This window comes from Mizuhopecten yessoensis, unplaced genomic scaffold (assembly GCF_002113885.1).
Source record: "Mizuhopecten yessoensis strain PY_sf001 unplaced genomic scaffold, ASM211388v2 scaffold1539, whole genome shotgun sequence".
Taxonomy (NCBI): domain Eukaryota; kingdom Metazoa; phylum Mollusca; class Bivalvia; order Pectinida; family Pectinidae; genus Mizuhopecten; species Mizuhopecten yessoensis.
This window is the reverse complement of record NW_018404097.1, coordinates 1,641,789-1,661,387: the sequence shown is the minus strand read 5'-3', so window position 1 is coordinate 1,661,387 and position 19,599 is coordinate 1,641,789. Positions and strand designations below refer to the sequence as shown.

The 19,599-nt window shown below is 40.2% G+C and overlaps 1 protein-coding gene across 1 annotated transcript in view; it reads right to left on the bottom strand.

The window, feature by feature from the left end:
• Positions 1–19,599, bottom strand: part of LOC110464185 (uncharacterized protein C20orf194-like) — a 141,745-nt gene that overhangs the window by 34,384 nt on the left and 87,762 nt on the right. The window contains exon 17 of the mRNA XM_021519265.1: positions 17,427–17,509. Within this exon, the coding sequence (XP_021374940.1) occupies positions 17,427–17,509 (83 nt within the window). The remainder of the gene's footprint in view (positions 1–17,426; positions 17,510–19,599) is intronic.

Below are 19,599 nucleotides of genomic sequence, written 5' to 3'. Positions count from 1 at the left end.
TCTGTCTACTCTATCAGTACTACCTGACCAGGACCATGCATTCTGTCTATTCTATCAGTACTACCTGACCAGGCCCTCGCCTTCTGTCTATTCTATCAGTACTACTGGACCAGGCCCTCGCCTTCTGTCTATTCTATCAATACTACTTGACCAGGACCTTGCCTTCTGTCTATTCTATCAGTCCTTCCGGACCAGGACCATGCCTTCTGTCTATTCTATCCATACTACTGGACCAGGACCTCGCCTTCTGGACCAGGACCATGCCTTCTGTCTATTCTATCAGTAATACCTGACCAGGACCTCGCCTTCTGTCTATACTATCAGTACTACCTGACCAGGACCGTGCCTTCTGTCTATTCTATCAGTACTACCTGGCCAGGACCTTGCCTTCTGTCTATTCTATCAGTACTTCCGGACCAGGACCTTCTGTCTATTCTATCAATACTACCGGACCAAGACCATGCCTTCTGTCTATTCTATCAGTACTTCCGGACCAGGACCTTCTGTCTATTCTATCAATACTACCGGACCAGGACCTCGCGTTCTGTCTATTCTATCAATACTCCCTGACCAGGACCATGCCTTCTGTCTATTCTATCAGTACTACCGGACCAGGACCATGCCTTCTGTCTATTCTATCAGAACTACTGGACCAAGACCTCGCCTTCTGTCTATTCTATCAGTACTACTGGACCAGGCCCTCGCCTTCTGTCTATTCTATCAATACTTCTGGACCAGGACCTCGCCTTCTGTCTACCAGGACCTCACCTTCTGTCTATTCTATCAATACTACTGGGCCAGGACCTCGCCTTCTGTCTATTCTATCAATACTACTTGACCAGGACCTTGCCTTCTGTCTATTCTATCAGTCCTTCCGGACCAGGACCATGCCTTCTGTCTATTCTATCCATACTACTGGACCAGGACCTCGCCTTCTGGACCAGGACCATGCCTTCTGTCTATTCTATCAGTACTTCCGGACCAGGACCTTCTGTCTATTCTATCAATACTACCGGACCAGGACCTCGCGTTCTTTCTATTCTATCAATACTACCTGACCAGGACCATGCCTTCTGTCTATACTATCAGTACTACCTGACCAGGACCATGCCTTATGTCTATTCTATCAATACTACTGGACCAGGTCCTCGCCTTCTGTCTATTCTATCAATACTACTTGACCAGGACCTCGCCTTCTGTCTATTCTATCAATACTACTTGACCAGGACCTTGCCTTCTGTCTATTCTATCAGTACTTCCGGACCAGGACCTTCTGTCTATTCTATCAATACTACCGGACCAAGACCATGCCTTCTGTCTATTCTATCAGTACTACCTGACCAGGACCTTGCCTTCTGTCTATTCTATCAGTACTTCCGGACCAGGACCATGCCTTCTGTCTATTCTATCAGTACTACCTGACCAAGACCTCGCCTTCTGTCTATTCTATGGACCTCGCCTTCTGTCTATTCTATCAATACTTCCAGACCAGTACCATGCCTTTTGTCTATTCTATCAGTACTACCTGACCAAGACCTTCTGTCTATTCTATCAATACTACTGGACCAGGACCTCGCCTTCTGTCTATTCTATCAGTACTTCCAGACCAGTACCATGCCTTTTGCCTATTCTATCAGTACTACCTGACCAAGACCTCGCCTTCTGTCTATTCTATCAATACTACTGGACCAGGGCCTCGCCTTCTGTCTATACTATCAATACTACCGGACCAGGACCATGCCTTCTGTCTATACTATCAGTACTACCTGCCCAGGACCTCGCCTTCTGTCTATACTATCAATACTACTGGACCAGGACGTGGCCTTCTGTCTATACTATCAGTACTACCTGACCAGGACCACGCCTTCTGTCTATTCTATCAGTACTTCCTGACCAGGACCTCGCCTTCTGTCTATACTATCAATACTACTGGACCAGGACGTGGCCTTCTGTCTATACTATCAGTACTACCTGACCAGGACCATGCCTTCTGTCTATTCTATCAGTACTTCCTGACCAAGACCTCGCCTTCTGTCTATTCTATCAATACTACTGGACTAGGACCTCGCCTTCTGTCTATTCTATCAATACTACCTGACCAGGACCTCGCCTTCTGTCTACTCTATCAGTACTACTGGACCCGGACCTCGCCTTCTGTCTATTCTATCAATAATACTGGACCAGGACCTCGTCGTCTGTCTATTCTATCAATACTACTGGACCAGGACCTCGCCTTCTGTCTATTCTATCAGTACTTCCGGACCAGGACCTCGCCTTCTGTCTATTCTATCAATACTTCTGGACCAGGACCTCGCCTTCTGTCTATTCTATCAGTACTACCTGACCAGGACCTCTCCTTCTGTCTATTCTATCAATACTACTGGACCAGGACGTCTCCTTCTGTCTATTCTATCAATACTACTGGACCAGGACCTCGCCTTCTGTCTATTCTATCAATACTACTGGGCCAGGACGTCTCCTTCTGTCTATTCTATCAGTCTATTCTATCAACACTACCTGACCAGGGCCATGCCTTCTGTCTATTCTATCAACACTACCTGACCAGGACCATGCCTTCTGTCTATTCTATCAACACTACCTGACCAGGACCATGCCTTCTGTCTATACTATCAATACTACCGGACCAGGACCATGCCTTCTGTCTATTCTATCAGTACTACCTGACCAAGACCACGCCTTCTGTCTATTCTATCAATACTACTGGACCAGGACCTCGCCTTCTGTCTATTCTATCAATACAATGACCATAAAGAGGCAAACGTTATTTAAACTTGTTTGTATTGTTCAACAGGCTACATTTAGTTATTTAAAGTCATCTATTTCATTTCCTTTATCATATTTTGATGTTGTTTATTTTATCACGTTAAAAATTGGGTTATCATTGATTTTCAGCACTATTTTACTTTTTAAAGATATAGTGGGTATACAATAATTTTCCAAGTATCAAAAAAAGTCATACCATCAGTCCAAAAATTTCTAGGATAATGCAAAAACAATACACTAGAAATGTGTCTGAAAGACAAAAACTAAAACAAAGTCATAAAGGTCAAAGATGAAGGTCACAAAAATGTCATAAAATATGTTGTACTCATCAAGGCACAAGAGCATGTGAAGTTAAGTTACCCTAGCTACAGTACCAGATCTTAGTCCGTAACTGACCCAAACACAAAAACTTAATGGCTTGACATACATACCCCTCGTCCTGGTATATATATTTGCATAATTTTAATTGCATTCAATTAGCAAAAAAGTAAACATATGGTTGTGAATGTTTATATTAATTATGCACATTAAGGCAAGGTACAACCTGCTAACCTTTGATTTGAAAGTAGACCTTTCCTTAACTTCACTCAGAAACCATTTATTACCTAATGTTATATCATTACTTAAGTTAATGGTACAGTATATGCTGCTAATTTACTTAGTGACTATAGGGACTTTTCAACCTGTGTTGACATTTTCAAAATTAAAATGTAATTAAATGTAATTAACATGAAAATAAAAAATCAATAACCTATTATTACTTCCATTAAATAATGTACGTTACACTGTTGGTTTATTACGTTTCTTACCAGTGATATATCAGACATAAAACAACATTTCCTTGTTAGAACTTATGTTAAATGTATCCTGGCCGTATCATTGCTGTATAGAGTTGTGCTACACACTACCAGCATTATTGTGGCTAATTAACTCCAGTTGATAACCTTCCAAAGCTTTACTGTGTAACTCAATGTTATACATGGACATTTGATTTAGTACCTTCAATTTTCCTATAACTTTTATATTTTGGATATCCTTGCATGCACTAGCCTGAAGTATTTTTAAGGTGTATTAACCCTTTCACCCCTATGTAACTTTAGTAGACTCTTCTTCCATGCATTGATATGGATGAGTCCATTATGGTCTTCAGTGGTGAAAGTCTGTCCGGTTAATAATACATAAGAAAGACCTATGTAAATCTACAGCTACATTGTATTTATATTTAGACATGCAATACTTCACTGTGCTACATTTCATCACAGCCATATTAATATCAATTTCGAACAAAAAAGTTTAAATATAAATCATAAGTTATATAAATTGTATTGAAATTGAACACTTTTCTTCCAAAACTGATCAACAAAGCTTAAAGCTGACAATAAAGACCAATACCAAAACTGCCTACAAAGACCAATACCAAAACTGCCTACAAGGACCAATACTAAAACTGCCTACAAAGACCATACTAAAAATGCCTACAAAGACAAATACTCAAGATGATTACAAAGACTAAGTTTAAGCTGGTTACAAACACTAACACTATAAACTGATCACCAACTAGAACAATGACAGGTCAGTAAGGGCCCCGTCTTGTGGCAATATATTCCCCATAATCATCAAGAAGCGATCTGCCCATATAGCTGAGCTTGAAGTTTGACATTTGGACTTCAAAAAGAATCGCAAGGAAGCAAAATATACATTTTACATGTACTATGATGTGAGTCTAGTTTCCTTCCACCTCCATATTTGCTGGGCTAACAGAAATGTAAATACCAGTGCAACACTCATTTGTTAGCTTTGATTTGTTTAATTTCACCTTATAAACCTCCTCCATCAAGAGCCAGGGTCAAAGTCAGAGATCAACTTTGTCTTTGACCTTTGGACCCAAATGACCTTGACCATTAACCCAGTGACCCTGATCTTTGGTCAGTTGACTTATTCTTGAATTCAGACCAACATTGCTTCATAATGTCATAACAAAATGTTCATCAGTGAAAAATACAAAACTTGACCTTGACCCTTTGGACCCCGAGACCTGGACCTTTGGTCAATTGACTCTTTTTTTAATTCTGAGCAACATTGCTTCAAAGGGTCATAGCAAAATATTCACTAGTGAAAAGATACAAAATTTAACCTTGACCTTTGACCCAATGACTTTGACCTTTCGTCAGTTGATTCCTTGTTTAATTCTGATCAACTTTGCTTCATCATGTCATAACAAAATGTTCATCAGTGAAAAGATGCAAAATTTGACCTTGACCTTTGAATCTAATGACCTTGACCTTTGACCTTGAATTTTTACCTCAGTGTGTAATTTTGTGAACTGAACATCTTGACCGAATTTCATGTACATCGGTCCATAGATACCAAAGTTATTAGCCAGGAACAAAATTTGTGGACGGACAGACAGACAGACAGACAGAGGGATTACTATAGGGCACCCGTATCTCCAATACGGGGCCCTAATAAATGTTGGGAAGCTGGGGAAGGTTTGTTAGTGCGACCACTATCACTGTACTGTGTACCTGACAACCTATCTACTGTACAACATCTAATGGTCCACAAAACCAATGTTCTGTTTTCTCACACGGGTCATTTAGTACTTCCGCACAGCACTTAATGCTTCTTACTAGTATTACGGAAGCTAAAAATCAAAGGGATAGCATGGGTTCAACTGATTTGAGTTTTTACAAAATAGTTTTACTAGGATAAGCTACATTTACAAGAGGCCCAGATGGCCTGTATAGCTCACCTAGATCTATATGCGAAACAATGGTGTACATGGCTGTGGGTAGAAGATCACAATCGTTTCCAATCATGGTCCAGAAAGTCCCTAGGGGAGGGGCCAGACCCCAGGGTCAATTCTAATACCATGATTGTTTTAATGTCTTTATGCCTAGCATTTGTGGTTACCGAGTGCAGATCTCCTTGGTTTTAAAGCTATGACCCAGAGACTAAGCCTAAAAAGGTGGAGCCAGGGCCAAGAGCCATCCCGAAAGCATATGTGTAATTGCCTCTATATACTCAGGGATTGTGAAAATACCCAAGTTAAAAAAATATTTTTGTCTTACGCCACAGACCCAGGGGTCAGTCCTTCACCTAATACAATTTTGAATCCTCAGCCACCTAAGCATACCTTTTTTTTTCCCAATCACTAACCCCCCTCAGGGGTCAGCCCCTCCGTTTGTACAATTTTGAATTCCAACCACCTTGGTTAATACCAATCACTAAATTCCAGAGAAGAAGTCTATTTAAAGCAATATGGCCAAATTACCAGGTGAGCTAATAAAATTAACTACTGTCTTGTTTTAAGTTGACACTATAAGCAAAACCCTGCCCTGTGGAGCTGCCAGTGCTTTGACACTAAGAGTGTGTTCCCTACAATGGCTTACTAATGAGCCTGGGGACACAGATATATAAGTTTACTCAATCAAAGATATCTTAATGCAGCCATCTATTACATAATCATTACGCCTAGATGAGGATGGCCTTGGAGCTAACATTAACAACAACACTAGAATTTTAATATCAAAGGCTGTTAATGTCGATATCACATTCCACTTCTGAATTTTATATCCGGAAAAAAAAAGATCCCACTGACTGCATATGGTAATTTGATTTCATACTGACAGTGACACATTGATCGGACAGTGACACTTTGATCTGACAATGAAACATTGATCTGACAGTGAGACACTAATCTGACAGTGATACATTGATCTGACAGTGACACGTTGATCTGACAGTGAAACATTGATCTGACAGTGATACATTGATCTGACAGTGAGACATTGATCTGACAGTGAGACGTTGATCTGACAGTGAGACGTTGATTTGACAGTGAGACAGTGAGACATTGATCTGACAGTGACACATTGATCTGACAGTGACACATTGATTTGACAGTGAGACATTGATCTGACAGTGAGATGTTGATCTGACAGTGAGATGTTGATTTGACAGTGAGACAGTGAGACATTGATTTGACAGTGAGACATTGATCTGACAGTGAGACTTTGATCTGATAGTGAGACATTGATTTGACAGTGAGACAGTGAGACATTGATCTGACAGTGACACATTGATCTGACAGTGACACATTGATCTGACAGTGACGCACTGATCTCACAGTGACACATTGATCTGACAGTGAGACATTGATTTGACAGTGAGACATTGATCTGACAGTGAAACACTGATCTGACAGTGAGACAGTGAGACATTGATCTGACAGTAACACACTGATCTGACAGTAACACATTGATCTGACAGTGACACATTGATCTGACAGTGAAACACTGTTCTGACAGTTAGACATTGATCTGACATTGACCCATTGATCTGACAGTGACACATTGATCTGACAGTAACACATTGATCTGACAGAGACATATTGATCTGACATTTACACATTGATCTGACAGTGAAACACTGATCTGACAGTTAGACATTGATCTGACATTGACACATTGATCTGACAGTGAAACACTGATCTGACAGTTAGACATTGAACTGACAGTGAGAAATTGATCTGACAGACACATTGATCTGACAGTGAGAAACTGACAGTGAGACACTGGTCTGACAGTGAGACACTGGTCTGACAGTGAGACACTGATCTTATAGTCACCCATTGGTCTGACGGTAAGGAACTGATCTGACAGTGAGGCGTTGATCTGACAGTGAGACACTGATCTGACAGTGATACATTGATCTGACAGTGAGACATTGATCCGACAGTGATACATTGATCTGACAGTGAGACATTGATCTGACAGTGATACAATGATATGACAGTGAGACATTGATCTGACAGTGATTCATTGATATGACAGTGAGACATTGATCTGACAGTAACACACTGATCTGACAGTAAGACATTGATCTGACAGTTACACACTGATCTGACAATGAAACGTTGATCTGACAGACACATTGATCTGACAGTGAGAAACTGACAGTTAGACACTGCTCTGACAGTGAGACACTGCTTTGACAGTGAGACACTGGTCTGACAGTGATACACTGATCTTATAGTCACACATTGGTCTGACAGTAAGGAACTGATCTGACAGTGAGGCGTTGATCTGACAGTGAGACACTGATCTGACAGTGATACATTGATCCGACAGTGATACATTGATCTGACAATGAGACATTGATCTGACAGTGATACATTGATATAACAGTGAGACATTGATCTGACAGTAACACACTGATCTGACAGTGACACATTAATATGACAGTGAGACATTGATCTGACAGTGAGAAAGTGAGACACTGATCTGACAGTGATATATTGATCTGACAGTGAGACATTGATCTGACAGTGAGACATTGATCTGAAAGTGAGAAAGTGAGACACTGAGCTGACAGCGATATATTGATCTCACAGTGAGACATTGAGCGGACAGTTATACATTGATCCGACAGTGAGACAGTGAGACACTGATCTGACAGTGAGACATTGATCTGAAAGTGAGAAAGTGAGACACTGATCTGACAGCGATATATTGATCTGACAGTGAGACATTGATCTGACAGTGATACATTGATATAACAGTGAGACATTGATCTGACAGTGAGACGTTGATTTGACAGTGAGACAATGATCTGACAGTAAGACACTGATCTGACAGTGACACCCTGATCTGACCGTGACACATTGATCTGACAGTGAGACAGTGAGACACTGATCTGACAGTGAAACATTGATCTGACAGTGAGACATTGATCTAACAGTGATACATTGATATAACAGTGAGACATTGATCTGACAGTGAGACGCTGATTTGACAGTGAGACAATGATCTGACAGTAAGACACTGATCTTACAGTGACACCCTGATCTGACAGTGACACATTGATCTGACAGTGAGACATTGATCTGACAGTGACACCCTGATCTGACCGAAACACTGATCTGACAGTGAGACAGTGAGACATTGATCTGACAGTGAGACATTGATATAACAGTGAGACATTGATCTGACTGTAACACACTGATCTGACAGTGACACATTAATATGACAGTGAGACATTGATCTGATAGTGAGAAAGTGAGACACTGATCTGACAGTGAGACATTAATCTGACAGTGAGACATTGATCTGACAGTGAAACATTGATATAACAGTGAGACATTGATCTGACTGTAACACACTGATCTGACAGTGACACATTAATATGACAGTGAGACATTGATCTGATAGTGAGAAAGTGAGACACTGATCTGACAGTGAGACATTGACCCGACAGTGACACATTGATCTGACAATGACACATTGATCTCTGACAGTGACACGTTGATCTGACAGTGAAACATTAAGCTGACAGTGATACATTGATCTGACAGTGAGACATTGATATAACAGTGAGACATTGATCTGACAGTAACAGATTGATCTGACAGTCAGACATTGATCTGACAGTGAGACAATGATCTGACGGTAACACACTGATCTGACAGTGAGACAATGATCTGACAGTAACACACTGATCTGACAGTGACACATTAATATGACAGTGAGACATTGATCTGATAGTGAGAAAGTGAGACACTGATCTGACAGTGATATATTGATCTGACAGTGAGACATTGATCTGACAGTGAGACATTGATCTGACAATGACAGATTGATCTGACAGTGACACATTGATCTGACAGTGACACATTGATCTGACAGTGATACATTGATCTGACAGTGACACATTGATCTGACAGTGAGACACTGATCTGACAGTGAGACATTGATCTGACAGTAACAGATTGATCTGACAGTCAGACATTGATCTGACAGTGAGACAATGATCTGACAGTGACACATTGATCTGACAGTGAGACATTGATCTGACATTGAGACATTGATCTGACAGTGAGACACTGATCTGACAGTGAGACATTGATCTGACAGTGAGACACTGATCTGACAGTGAGACATTGGTCTGACAGTGACACATTGATCTGACAGTGAGACACTTATCTGACAGTGAGACATTGATCTGACAGTGACACATTGATCTGACTGTGAGACGTTGATCTGACAGTGAGACATTGATCTGACAGTGAGACATTGATCTGACAGTGACACATTGATCTGACAGTGACAGATTGATCTGACAGTGAGACATTGATCTGACAGTGAAACAATGAGGCATTGATCTGACAGTGAGACACTGATCTGACAGTGATACATTGATCTGACAGTGAGACATTGATCTGACAGTGACACATTGATCTGACAGTGACAGATTGATCTGACAGTGAGACATTGATCTGACAGTGAAACAATGAGGCATTGATCTGACAGTGAGACGACAGTGAGACACTTATACATTGATCTGACAGTGACAGATTGATCTGACAGTGAGACAATGATCTGACAGTGAGACACTGATCTGACAGTGAAACATTGATCTGACAGTGAGACATTGATCTAACAGTGAGACATTGATCTGACAGTGAGACATTGATCTGACAGTGAAACAATGAGGCATTGACCTGACAGTGAGACACTGATCTGACAGTGATACATTGATCTGACAGTGAGACATTGATCTGACAGTGACACCCTGATCTGACAGTGATACATTGATCTGACAGTGAGACAATGATCTGACAGTAACACACTGATCTGACAGTGAGACATTGATCTGACAGTGACACCCTGATCTGACAGTGACACCCTGATCTGACAGTGACACATTGATCTGACAGTGACACATGGTAGGCTGTTATCATTCTTAACGTTGTTATACTTTTACCAGGGAAGTATTTTACAGTTCAGACCTTATTGAAGAAAAAAACCAACCTAAGTTCACACCTCTAGCAAGTCATTAAGATGTTGCCTGTTCATCATTTAATATGAGTTCAAACCATTCAGATCTTTAATATCATGGTTTATTCAATTTAAAATGAAATTTCATACAATTCAACATTAAAAAACACGTCACAAAAAGAACAAGAAACTGACATACAATATCATGTATGGGTACAAGTGATAATCAACCTCAGGCCGTGGCGGTAACAGTGTAACGGGGAGGGAAAGTTAATTTAGTTAGTGTGTGTTGAGCTAGAGGGACTTTGAATTGTTAAGGAGGCATGGTTTTCACTAGTGTACAGGACTAATGGAAGTGATGGAATCAATACCCGGCTTCAACGCCAGTCAAACAGCAATGAGTGATCAAAAAGCAATTAAGTTTCCAAAATTAAAATGAACATTTGCATGAAAACACTTTGATGAGTTATGAAGTGGTGACATGAGCATGCAGCAGTTTTTTTACAAACACATTTGGTTCTACGCATATAAGTTTTAATGATCTAAGGGACCCTGTTGTAACCTGGTGATATCAGGGAGCGCTTACGGAGCTTATTTATCAGCCTGGTTATCCGGTGTCAGATCACCACGCACACTAACATTTACAGATGACCACTGCTGGAGATCATTAAAAATTAACACACAATAACAGGATGACAAATATGCTATGTAATAAAGCCGAAATATTGTACTAAAAATAACCATTAATATCATATAACAGATTATCAAGTTTGCCACCAACTTAGGGCCAGAATTTCTGTTAGTAGTCTCAAAGGGGACATGCTTGCCTTTTATGTGGCACTGAAACTAATTGACTAGGCATTGGGACCAGTAAAGGAAGGTTTAGTGGATCTAACGCTCCTGACTGGGACAACCTGTATTGTTGGCTCAAGCATTGATATAAACTTCAAACCCTGGTCACCTTGGTCAAATACAAGAGCGCTTATAATCAACTGTGCGCAACTGACTACAGTCAGGGTCTATCTGTATCAGACCTGACTACAGTCAGGGTCTATCTCTGTATCAGACCTGACTACAGTCAGGGTCTATCTGTATCAGACCTGACTACAGTCAGGGTCTATCTGTATCAGACCTGGCTACAGTCAGGGTCTATCTGTATCAGATCTGATTACAGTCAGGGACTATCTGTATCAGACCTGACTACAGTCAGTGACTATCTGTATAAGACCTGACTACAGTCAGAGACTATTTTACTGTATACAGTATGTGTCATGGATCAAAGTGTCTCTCAGCACCACTTCCATCCAATAATATAATCCGTTCCTTTGGTTCTGCAGGAAATAGCAGACCAATAGTCTACATCATGCCCATTCAATACTTTTTAAAAGTCAATACAAAATGTCCAAAAAAGTTAAACCTCTCAAATGGAAACATATATTTGCAACTGATTGCTGTATTCTTTCAAAGAAAAAGTGCAATACAATACATTAAACAATTGTTTTCAATCAAAATTCAATTAATTCTCACACAAAGTCAGGATCCACTACAGCAGTGTTTGGAGATATTGTATTGTATTGCACACAACCAGCCCATCTATTTTCATTTCTTCCCAGTATTTTTTATTCAGAAGCAGGTATGAGACATTGTGTGGGAGAGAAGCCTCCATTACATGTTGAATGTATCAGAAATCAACACTAGCAACTACCAATGGAACTGCAACTACACCAAAATGTACAGCTGAAAACAGACAGTCCGTCAATGATGATGGGATCATCAACACTTTTTAATCTCTCCCACTGCAGCTACAGTTGGGAACAAACTACAATGGTAACGTTGTGCACTAGAGTGAACAAGCTTGTACACTGGGTCCTGTGGTGACTGTAACAGACTATAGAAGGATTCTCCCACGATCAACTTTTGCCAGGTTTTACAACCAGACTACTGTATATATGTACTTATTACTGCCAATTTCTCTACAATGAAAATAGTGTCATAGGTGGTAAAAGTACAGGTCAGGCACACTTAATACAGATTGTTTCATCATGTAAACTTTTCAAATTCATCCAAATCAGTAGTAAGCTATTCAATATACTAGTGCGCCTTTTCTAAAAAAATATTTTTAATATCTACACCTTCCAGATAAGATTTTGTAACTTTTTCATTGTTGGAATAAGAAGTGTAAATGTAGGAGATTCCATAATATACTGCCATCTGTGTAACTTAGAGGTAATTTGTAGATTGATATCCACAAATGCAGGTGACTGGGCAGGCCTAGCACATTGACCAATTATAACTTAATGTAATGTTTAAACCATGAAAAGTGATAAAATAAGATTATTGCTGAAATATGTCCATACATGTATACAGTAAATATATCCCACTACAGCTGATGTCTGTAGCAGTCCTTTCTACAGCTACACCATTCAGACTAGAGGAGGCTACACAGGGTATCAACTACCTCCAGGTCTTACAACCAGATTACAATTACTAGTACAGTCAACACAGCCAGAACAATTCTGGTACTGACTACACCAAACTGTAGGAACCCAACACAGCCAGAACAATTCTGGTACTGACTACCTGGTACACCACAGTGTAGGAACCCAACACAGCCAGATGAATTCTGGTACTGACTACACCAAAGTGTAGGAACCCAACAAAGCCAGAACAATTCTGGTATTGACTACACCAAAGTATAGGAACCCAACACAGCCAGAACAATTCTGGAACTGACTACACTAAAGTGTAGGAACCCAACACAGCCAGAACAACTCTGGTACTGACTACACCAAAGTGTAGGAACCCGACACAGCCAGAACAATTCTGGTACTGACTACCTGGTACACCAAAGTGCAGGAACCCAACACAGCCAGAACAATTCTGGTTTTGACTACACCAAAGTGTAGGAACCCAACACAGACAGAACAATTCTGGTACTGACTACCTGGTACCCCAAAGTGTAGGAACCCAACACAGCCAGAACAACTCTGGTACTGACAACACCAAAGTGTAGGAACCCAACACAGCAAGAACAATTCTGGTATTGACTACACCAAAGTGTAGAGTCAACACAGCCAGAACAATTCTGGTACTGACTACCTGGTACCCCAAAGTGTAGGAACCCAACACAGCCAGAACATTTCTGGAATTGACTACACCAAAGTGTAGGAACCCAACACAGACAGAACAATTCTGGTACTGACTACCTGGTACCCCAAAGTGTAGGAACCCAACACAGCCAGAACAATGCTGGTATTGACTACACCAAAGTGTAGGAACCCAACACAGCAAGAACAATTCTGGTATTGACTACACCAAAGTGTAGAGTCAACACAGCCAGAACAATTCTGGTACTGACTACCCGCTACACCAAAGTGTAGGAACCCAACACAGCCAGAACAACTCTGGTACTGACTACACCAAAGTGTAGGAACCCAACAAAGCCAGAACAATTCTGGTATTGACTACACCAAAGCTTAGGAACCCAACACAGCCAGAACAATTCTGGAACTGACTACACTAAAGTGTAGGAACCCAACACAGCCATAACAACTCTGGTACTGACAACACCAAAGTGTAGGACCCCAACACAGCCAGATGAATTCTGGTACTGACTACACCAAAGTGTAGGAACCCGACACAGCCAGAACAATTCTGGTACTGACTACACTAAAGTGTAGGAACCCAACACAGCCAGAACAACTCTGGTACTGACAACACCAAAGTGTAGGAACCCAACACAGCCAGATGAATTCTGGTACTGACTACACCAAAGTGTAGGAACCCAACACAGCCAGAACAATTCTGGTATTGACTACACCAAAGTGTAGGAACCCAAACTAAAGTGTAGGAACCCAACACAGCCAGAACAACTCTGGTACTGACAACACCAAAGTGTAGGACCCCAACACAGCCAGAACAATTCTGGTACTGACTACCTGGTACACGAACCCAACACAAACAGAACAATTCTGGTATTGACTACCCCAAAGTGTAGGAACCCAACACAGCCAGAACAACTATGGTACTGACTACACCAAAGTGTAGGAACCCGACACAGCCAGAACAATTCTGGTACTGACTACACCAAAGTGTAGGAACCCGACACAGCCAGAACAATTCTGGTACTGACTACCTGGTACACCAAAGTGTGGGAACCCAACACAAACAGAACAATTCTGGTATTGACTACACCAAAGTGTAGGAACCCAACACAGCCAGAACAATTCTGGTACTGACTACACCAAAGTGTAGGAACCCAACACAGCCAGAACAATTCTGGTATTGACTACACCAAAGTGTAGGAACCCAACACAGCCAGAACAATTCTGGTATTGACTACACCAAAGTGTAGGAACCCAACACAGCCAGAACAATTCTGGTATTGACTACACCAAAGTGTAGGAACCCAACACAGCCAGAACAATTCTGGTATTGACTACACCAAAGTGTAGGAACCCAACACAGCCAGAACAATTCTGGTATTGACTACACCAAAGTGTAGGAACCCAACACAGCCAGAACAATTCTGGTATTGACTACACCAAAGTGTAGGAACCCAACACAGCCAGAACAATTCTGGTATTGACTACACCAAAGTGTAGGAACCCAACACAGCCAGAACAATTCTGGTATTGACTACACCAAAGTGTAGGAACCCAACACAGCCAGAACAATTCTGGTATTGACTACACCAAAGTGTAGGAACCCAACACAGCCAGAACAATTCTGGTATTGACTACACCAAAGTGTAGGAACCCAACACAGCCAGAACAATTCTGGTATTGACTACACCAAAGTGTAGGAACCCAACACAGCCAGAACAATTCTGGTATTGACTACACCAAAGTGTAGGAACCCAACACAGCCAGAACAATTCTGGTATTGACTACACCAAAGTGTAGGAACCCAACACAGCCAGAACAATTCTGGTATTGACTACACCAAAGTGTAGGAACCCAACACAGCCAGAACAATTCTGGTATTGACTACACCAAAGTGTAGGAACCCAACACAGCCAGAACAATTCTGGTATTGACTACACCAAAGTGTAGGAACCCAACACAGCCAGAACAATTCTGGTATTGACTACACCAAAGTGTAGGAACCCAACACAGCCAGAACAATTCTGGTATTGACTACACCAAAGTGTAGGAACCCAACACAGCCAGAACAATTCTGGTATTGACTACACCAAAGTGTAGGAACCCAACACAGCCAGAACAATTCTGGTATTGACTACACCAAAGTGTAGGAACCCAACACAGCCAGAACAATTCTGGTATTGACTACACCAAAGTGTAGGAACCCAACACAGCCAGAACAATTCTGGTATTGACTACACCAAAGTGTAGGAACCCAACACAGCCAGAACAATTCTGGTATTGACTACACCAAAGTGTAGGAACCCAACACAGCCAGAACAATTCTGGTATTGACTACACCAAAGTGTAGGAACCCAACACAGCCAGAACAATTCTGGTATTGACTACACCAAAGTGTAGGAACCCAACACAGCCAGAACAATTCTGGTATTGACTACACCAAAGTGTAGGAACCCAACACAGCCAGAACAATTCTGGTATTGACTACACCAAAGTGTAGGAACCCAACACAGCCAGAACAATTCTGGTATTGACTACACCAAAGTGTAGGAACCCAACACAGCCAGAACAATTCTGGTATTGACTACACCAAAGTGTAGGAACCCAACACAGCCAGAACAATTCTGGTATTGACTACACCAAAGTGTAGGAACCCAACACAGCCAGAACAATTCTGGTATTGACTACACCAAAGTGTAGGAACCCAACACAGCCAGAACAATTCTGGTATTGACTACACCAAAGTGTAGGAACCCAACAAAGCCAGAACAATTCTGGTATTGACTACACCAAAGTGTAGGAACCCAACACAGCCAGAACAATTCTGGAATTGACTACACCAAAGTGTAGGAACCCAACACAAACAGGATGAATGTTTTGTAAAAGAAAACAATATTAAAACTTCAGTAATGTAATTAAATTCAAACTCTTAGGTCATTAAAATTAAATGAACAAGACTGTTAGTGGGCAATAAATTAATCATTTCAAAAGTACCCACATGTTAGATAGTTGTGCATGTCAAAGCCATTTACACCAAGACGAGCGAACTCTGTCCTATCGATTAGTGCAAAGGTATTGCTGTTTTGTACAAAGTTCTACTCTATACAAAATTAGCAATAATAATGCTTAATGCCAATCTAATAATAACCTCAAATTTTGCAAGACTACTGTTAATTTTCTTTTAATTTTTCTCCAAATGTGTGGGTTTAAATGCATTATTATTTTAATTGAAACACAATTCCGTTAATTTTTTAGTGATATAAATGAAATTTGAGTGAAGTATGACAATCTAAAGATGTTGTCCTATAAGGTGGGTTCCTTTTTCTATTTTTACTTACACAATGCTGAAAATCAAAGAAAAATTCATCAACAGATTTATAGAATCATATGGAAAATATATATTAAATGCTTCAGTCATAGAACTGAAACAGCTCGCAGGAAAACCATATCAGACGATTGTGCTCTAACCTTGCATAAATGCAGTGAAAAAGAAACCCATAAAAATATTACCAAGAAACAGATAAATATATACATGATACTTAAGACCAGATGCAGTATATGTAAGATAAAAAAGTCTCTCTATATATATATGACCTTTGTTTACTCAGGCTTACTATAAAGCAAAATGAATGAAATTACAGAGAATAAAAGCATATCACAAAACACAGGAAAATCTTTGGTTAATTTGTAGAAAACTCTCAAGAAGCAAGCTTTATATCTATTTTACAATATGCCCCCGCGGAGATTTCTCTTGCCTTACCTGCGTTGTAGATACTTCTGTATACTGGGGTTGGTGATCATTTTACACTGGTCTAACAATCTGTCAATAGCCATAGCTCGGGCCTACAACATAAAAAATACTAATCTTACAAATCAGTTTACCTCAGAAGTGAATAAAAGTATACAACATATGAACTTGTAATACAGTCTACAGGTACCATTCTCTGACACAATCAACGTAGAACAGGCTGTGACTACGGCCCGTGTGTAAAAAAGTTGTGGAGTATAATGTCTAGCTCTGGTTTCATGAATCATCTATGAAATCAAAGTATGATTCTATTGATATAAATTGTTTGAAAAGGGGTGAACTTATTAGCAGCAGTAAAATACAATACATATATTAGAATACAATTCCTCAAGATTCCCATCTGTAGCAAAAAAACATAGAAAAAATAAATAATAATGACAAGAAAATTATCATCTAAATTTGATAGCAAAACAGTACAGGCAGGGAAGCCATGGGTAAATGAAGCTTAACTTCATAGCTAGAGGTAATAGGAAAACTGTCCATAATTGAAATATTAACATATTTAGGAAACAAGAGGCCCATTGAGCCTAGATCATTAATCTGTTTCTATTTGAACTAGACAATAAACATTTTACCACTTTATACGATGCATGTAGCCATTTGGATTTGATATTGAAACCAACAACCATAACAATAACACTTGGAAATTTTCAACATTTCTGATCCCTGTTACCTTGAAATATTAGTCACTGATCCCTGTTACCTTGAACAAGCTTGCTTACACTTCAACCCAGCAAGCTACAGACTAAATAACATGACCCTAGGACCTATAGATCTTGATAAGTCATTCAGTAGTAGAAGTTGATGACAGACGTACACCACACCAAGACATTTAAGCTTACAGCCCGCAGTTTGTGACAGGTGATACAAAACCCCAGAGTTTAAATGTTATTAGTTTATATTCAATAACCAACGACTCGATCATAAACCAGAGAACTCTGATGTGTTCAAAGTGACAAGATTTAGAATGGGATTAAGTTAGCATTTTATAGCAGTTAAGAGTTAGCCAGATCAGTAACAAATCAAATGTTGGAGAATAAAGTCCATCGCGGACTCCAAGATGTTGACCAATTAAGCTGCTGCACTTGAGTTTAAATCTCATTGTCCTGATATTTGTCTTCAAGGCTTCGTATAGTGACTCAGGCTAAATGGGTTAGAAAACACCAAAGAAATATGATGTTTCACAATGTGGATTGGCCAGTACTCTGGGGAGCTGATATCATTTCAAATCGGAATAGCTAATACCCTCGAGCAATCCGATTACTGAAGGCTGATTAGCTAATTTGATTTTGATGGCTTAAAATCAGAGCAGAAATTTCATTTCCAAATCCATGTATCAACATTGAAATGAAAATGTTATAGCCCAGTTCCACTTTTGACAAAATTAAAAAAAATCAATTTCAGATGGTAAAAAATGGACCGGATATCCATTAGGGTGATCACAAGTTTCCATTAGCCGGGACGTTACAATGTAATATGGTTATCAGCAGAACAAACTGGCACAGGGTTTGAATCCAAAGGGCGATCCTTAACCATCACATTTTCAGCCAAGTGAGTCAAAGTAAAGTGAAACCTAATGTATTTGATAAAGGGCTATTTTGATTTCAATCAATAGTAATAAAATATATACTTCTTCAGATATGTATTATGCATGACAGTTATTGAAGCTTGGCTGTTGTTTATTAGACATTATGATACCCCAAGAGTACTCTTGATGGTAAAATATCTCTCTTTGTGAATTCCGCTAGCAAAATCTGACTTCTGGTTTAAATCAGCCTAACAGTGTAAAAGCAATCATTTCACTGTGCAATCTGGTCACAAGTGAACTGCATATCAAATTTGAATCACGGCATATCTCGAGGTTTTGTCTGGACTGTGATGGCAGAAGAACGGCGTACCTGAGAACAGTATGGTGATACAAATCTTGGCTGTGATGATACATCTTCTGCAGTGAGAACCTTGGCACAATGAGCAGATTTGTATTGAATTATCTGGAGTCAATATTGACAAACAAGTCTTGGCTGTGATACATGTGGAACAATGCCTACCCTGAGAGGCCGACTCAACACATGCAATTTCAAAGCAGTCTCTCAGTGATTATACATGACAACAAGAGACCAAGAGG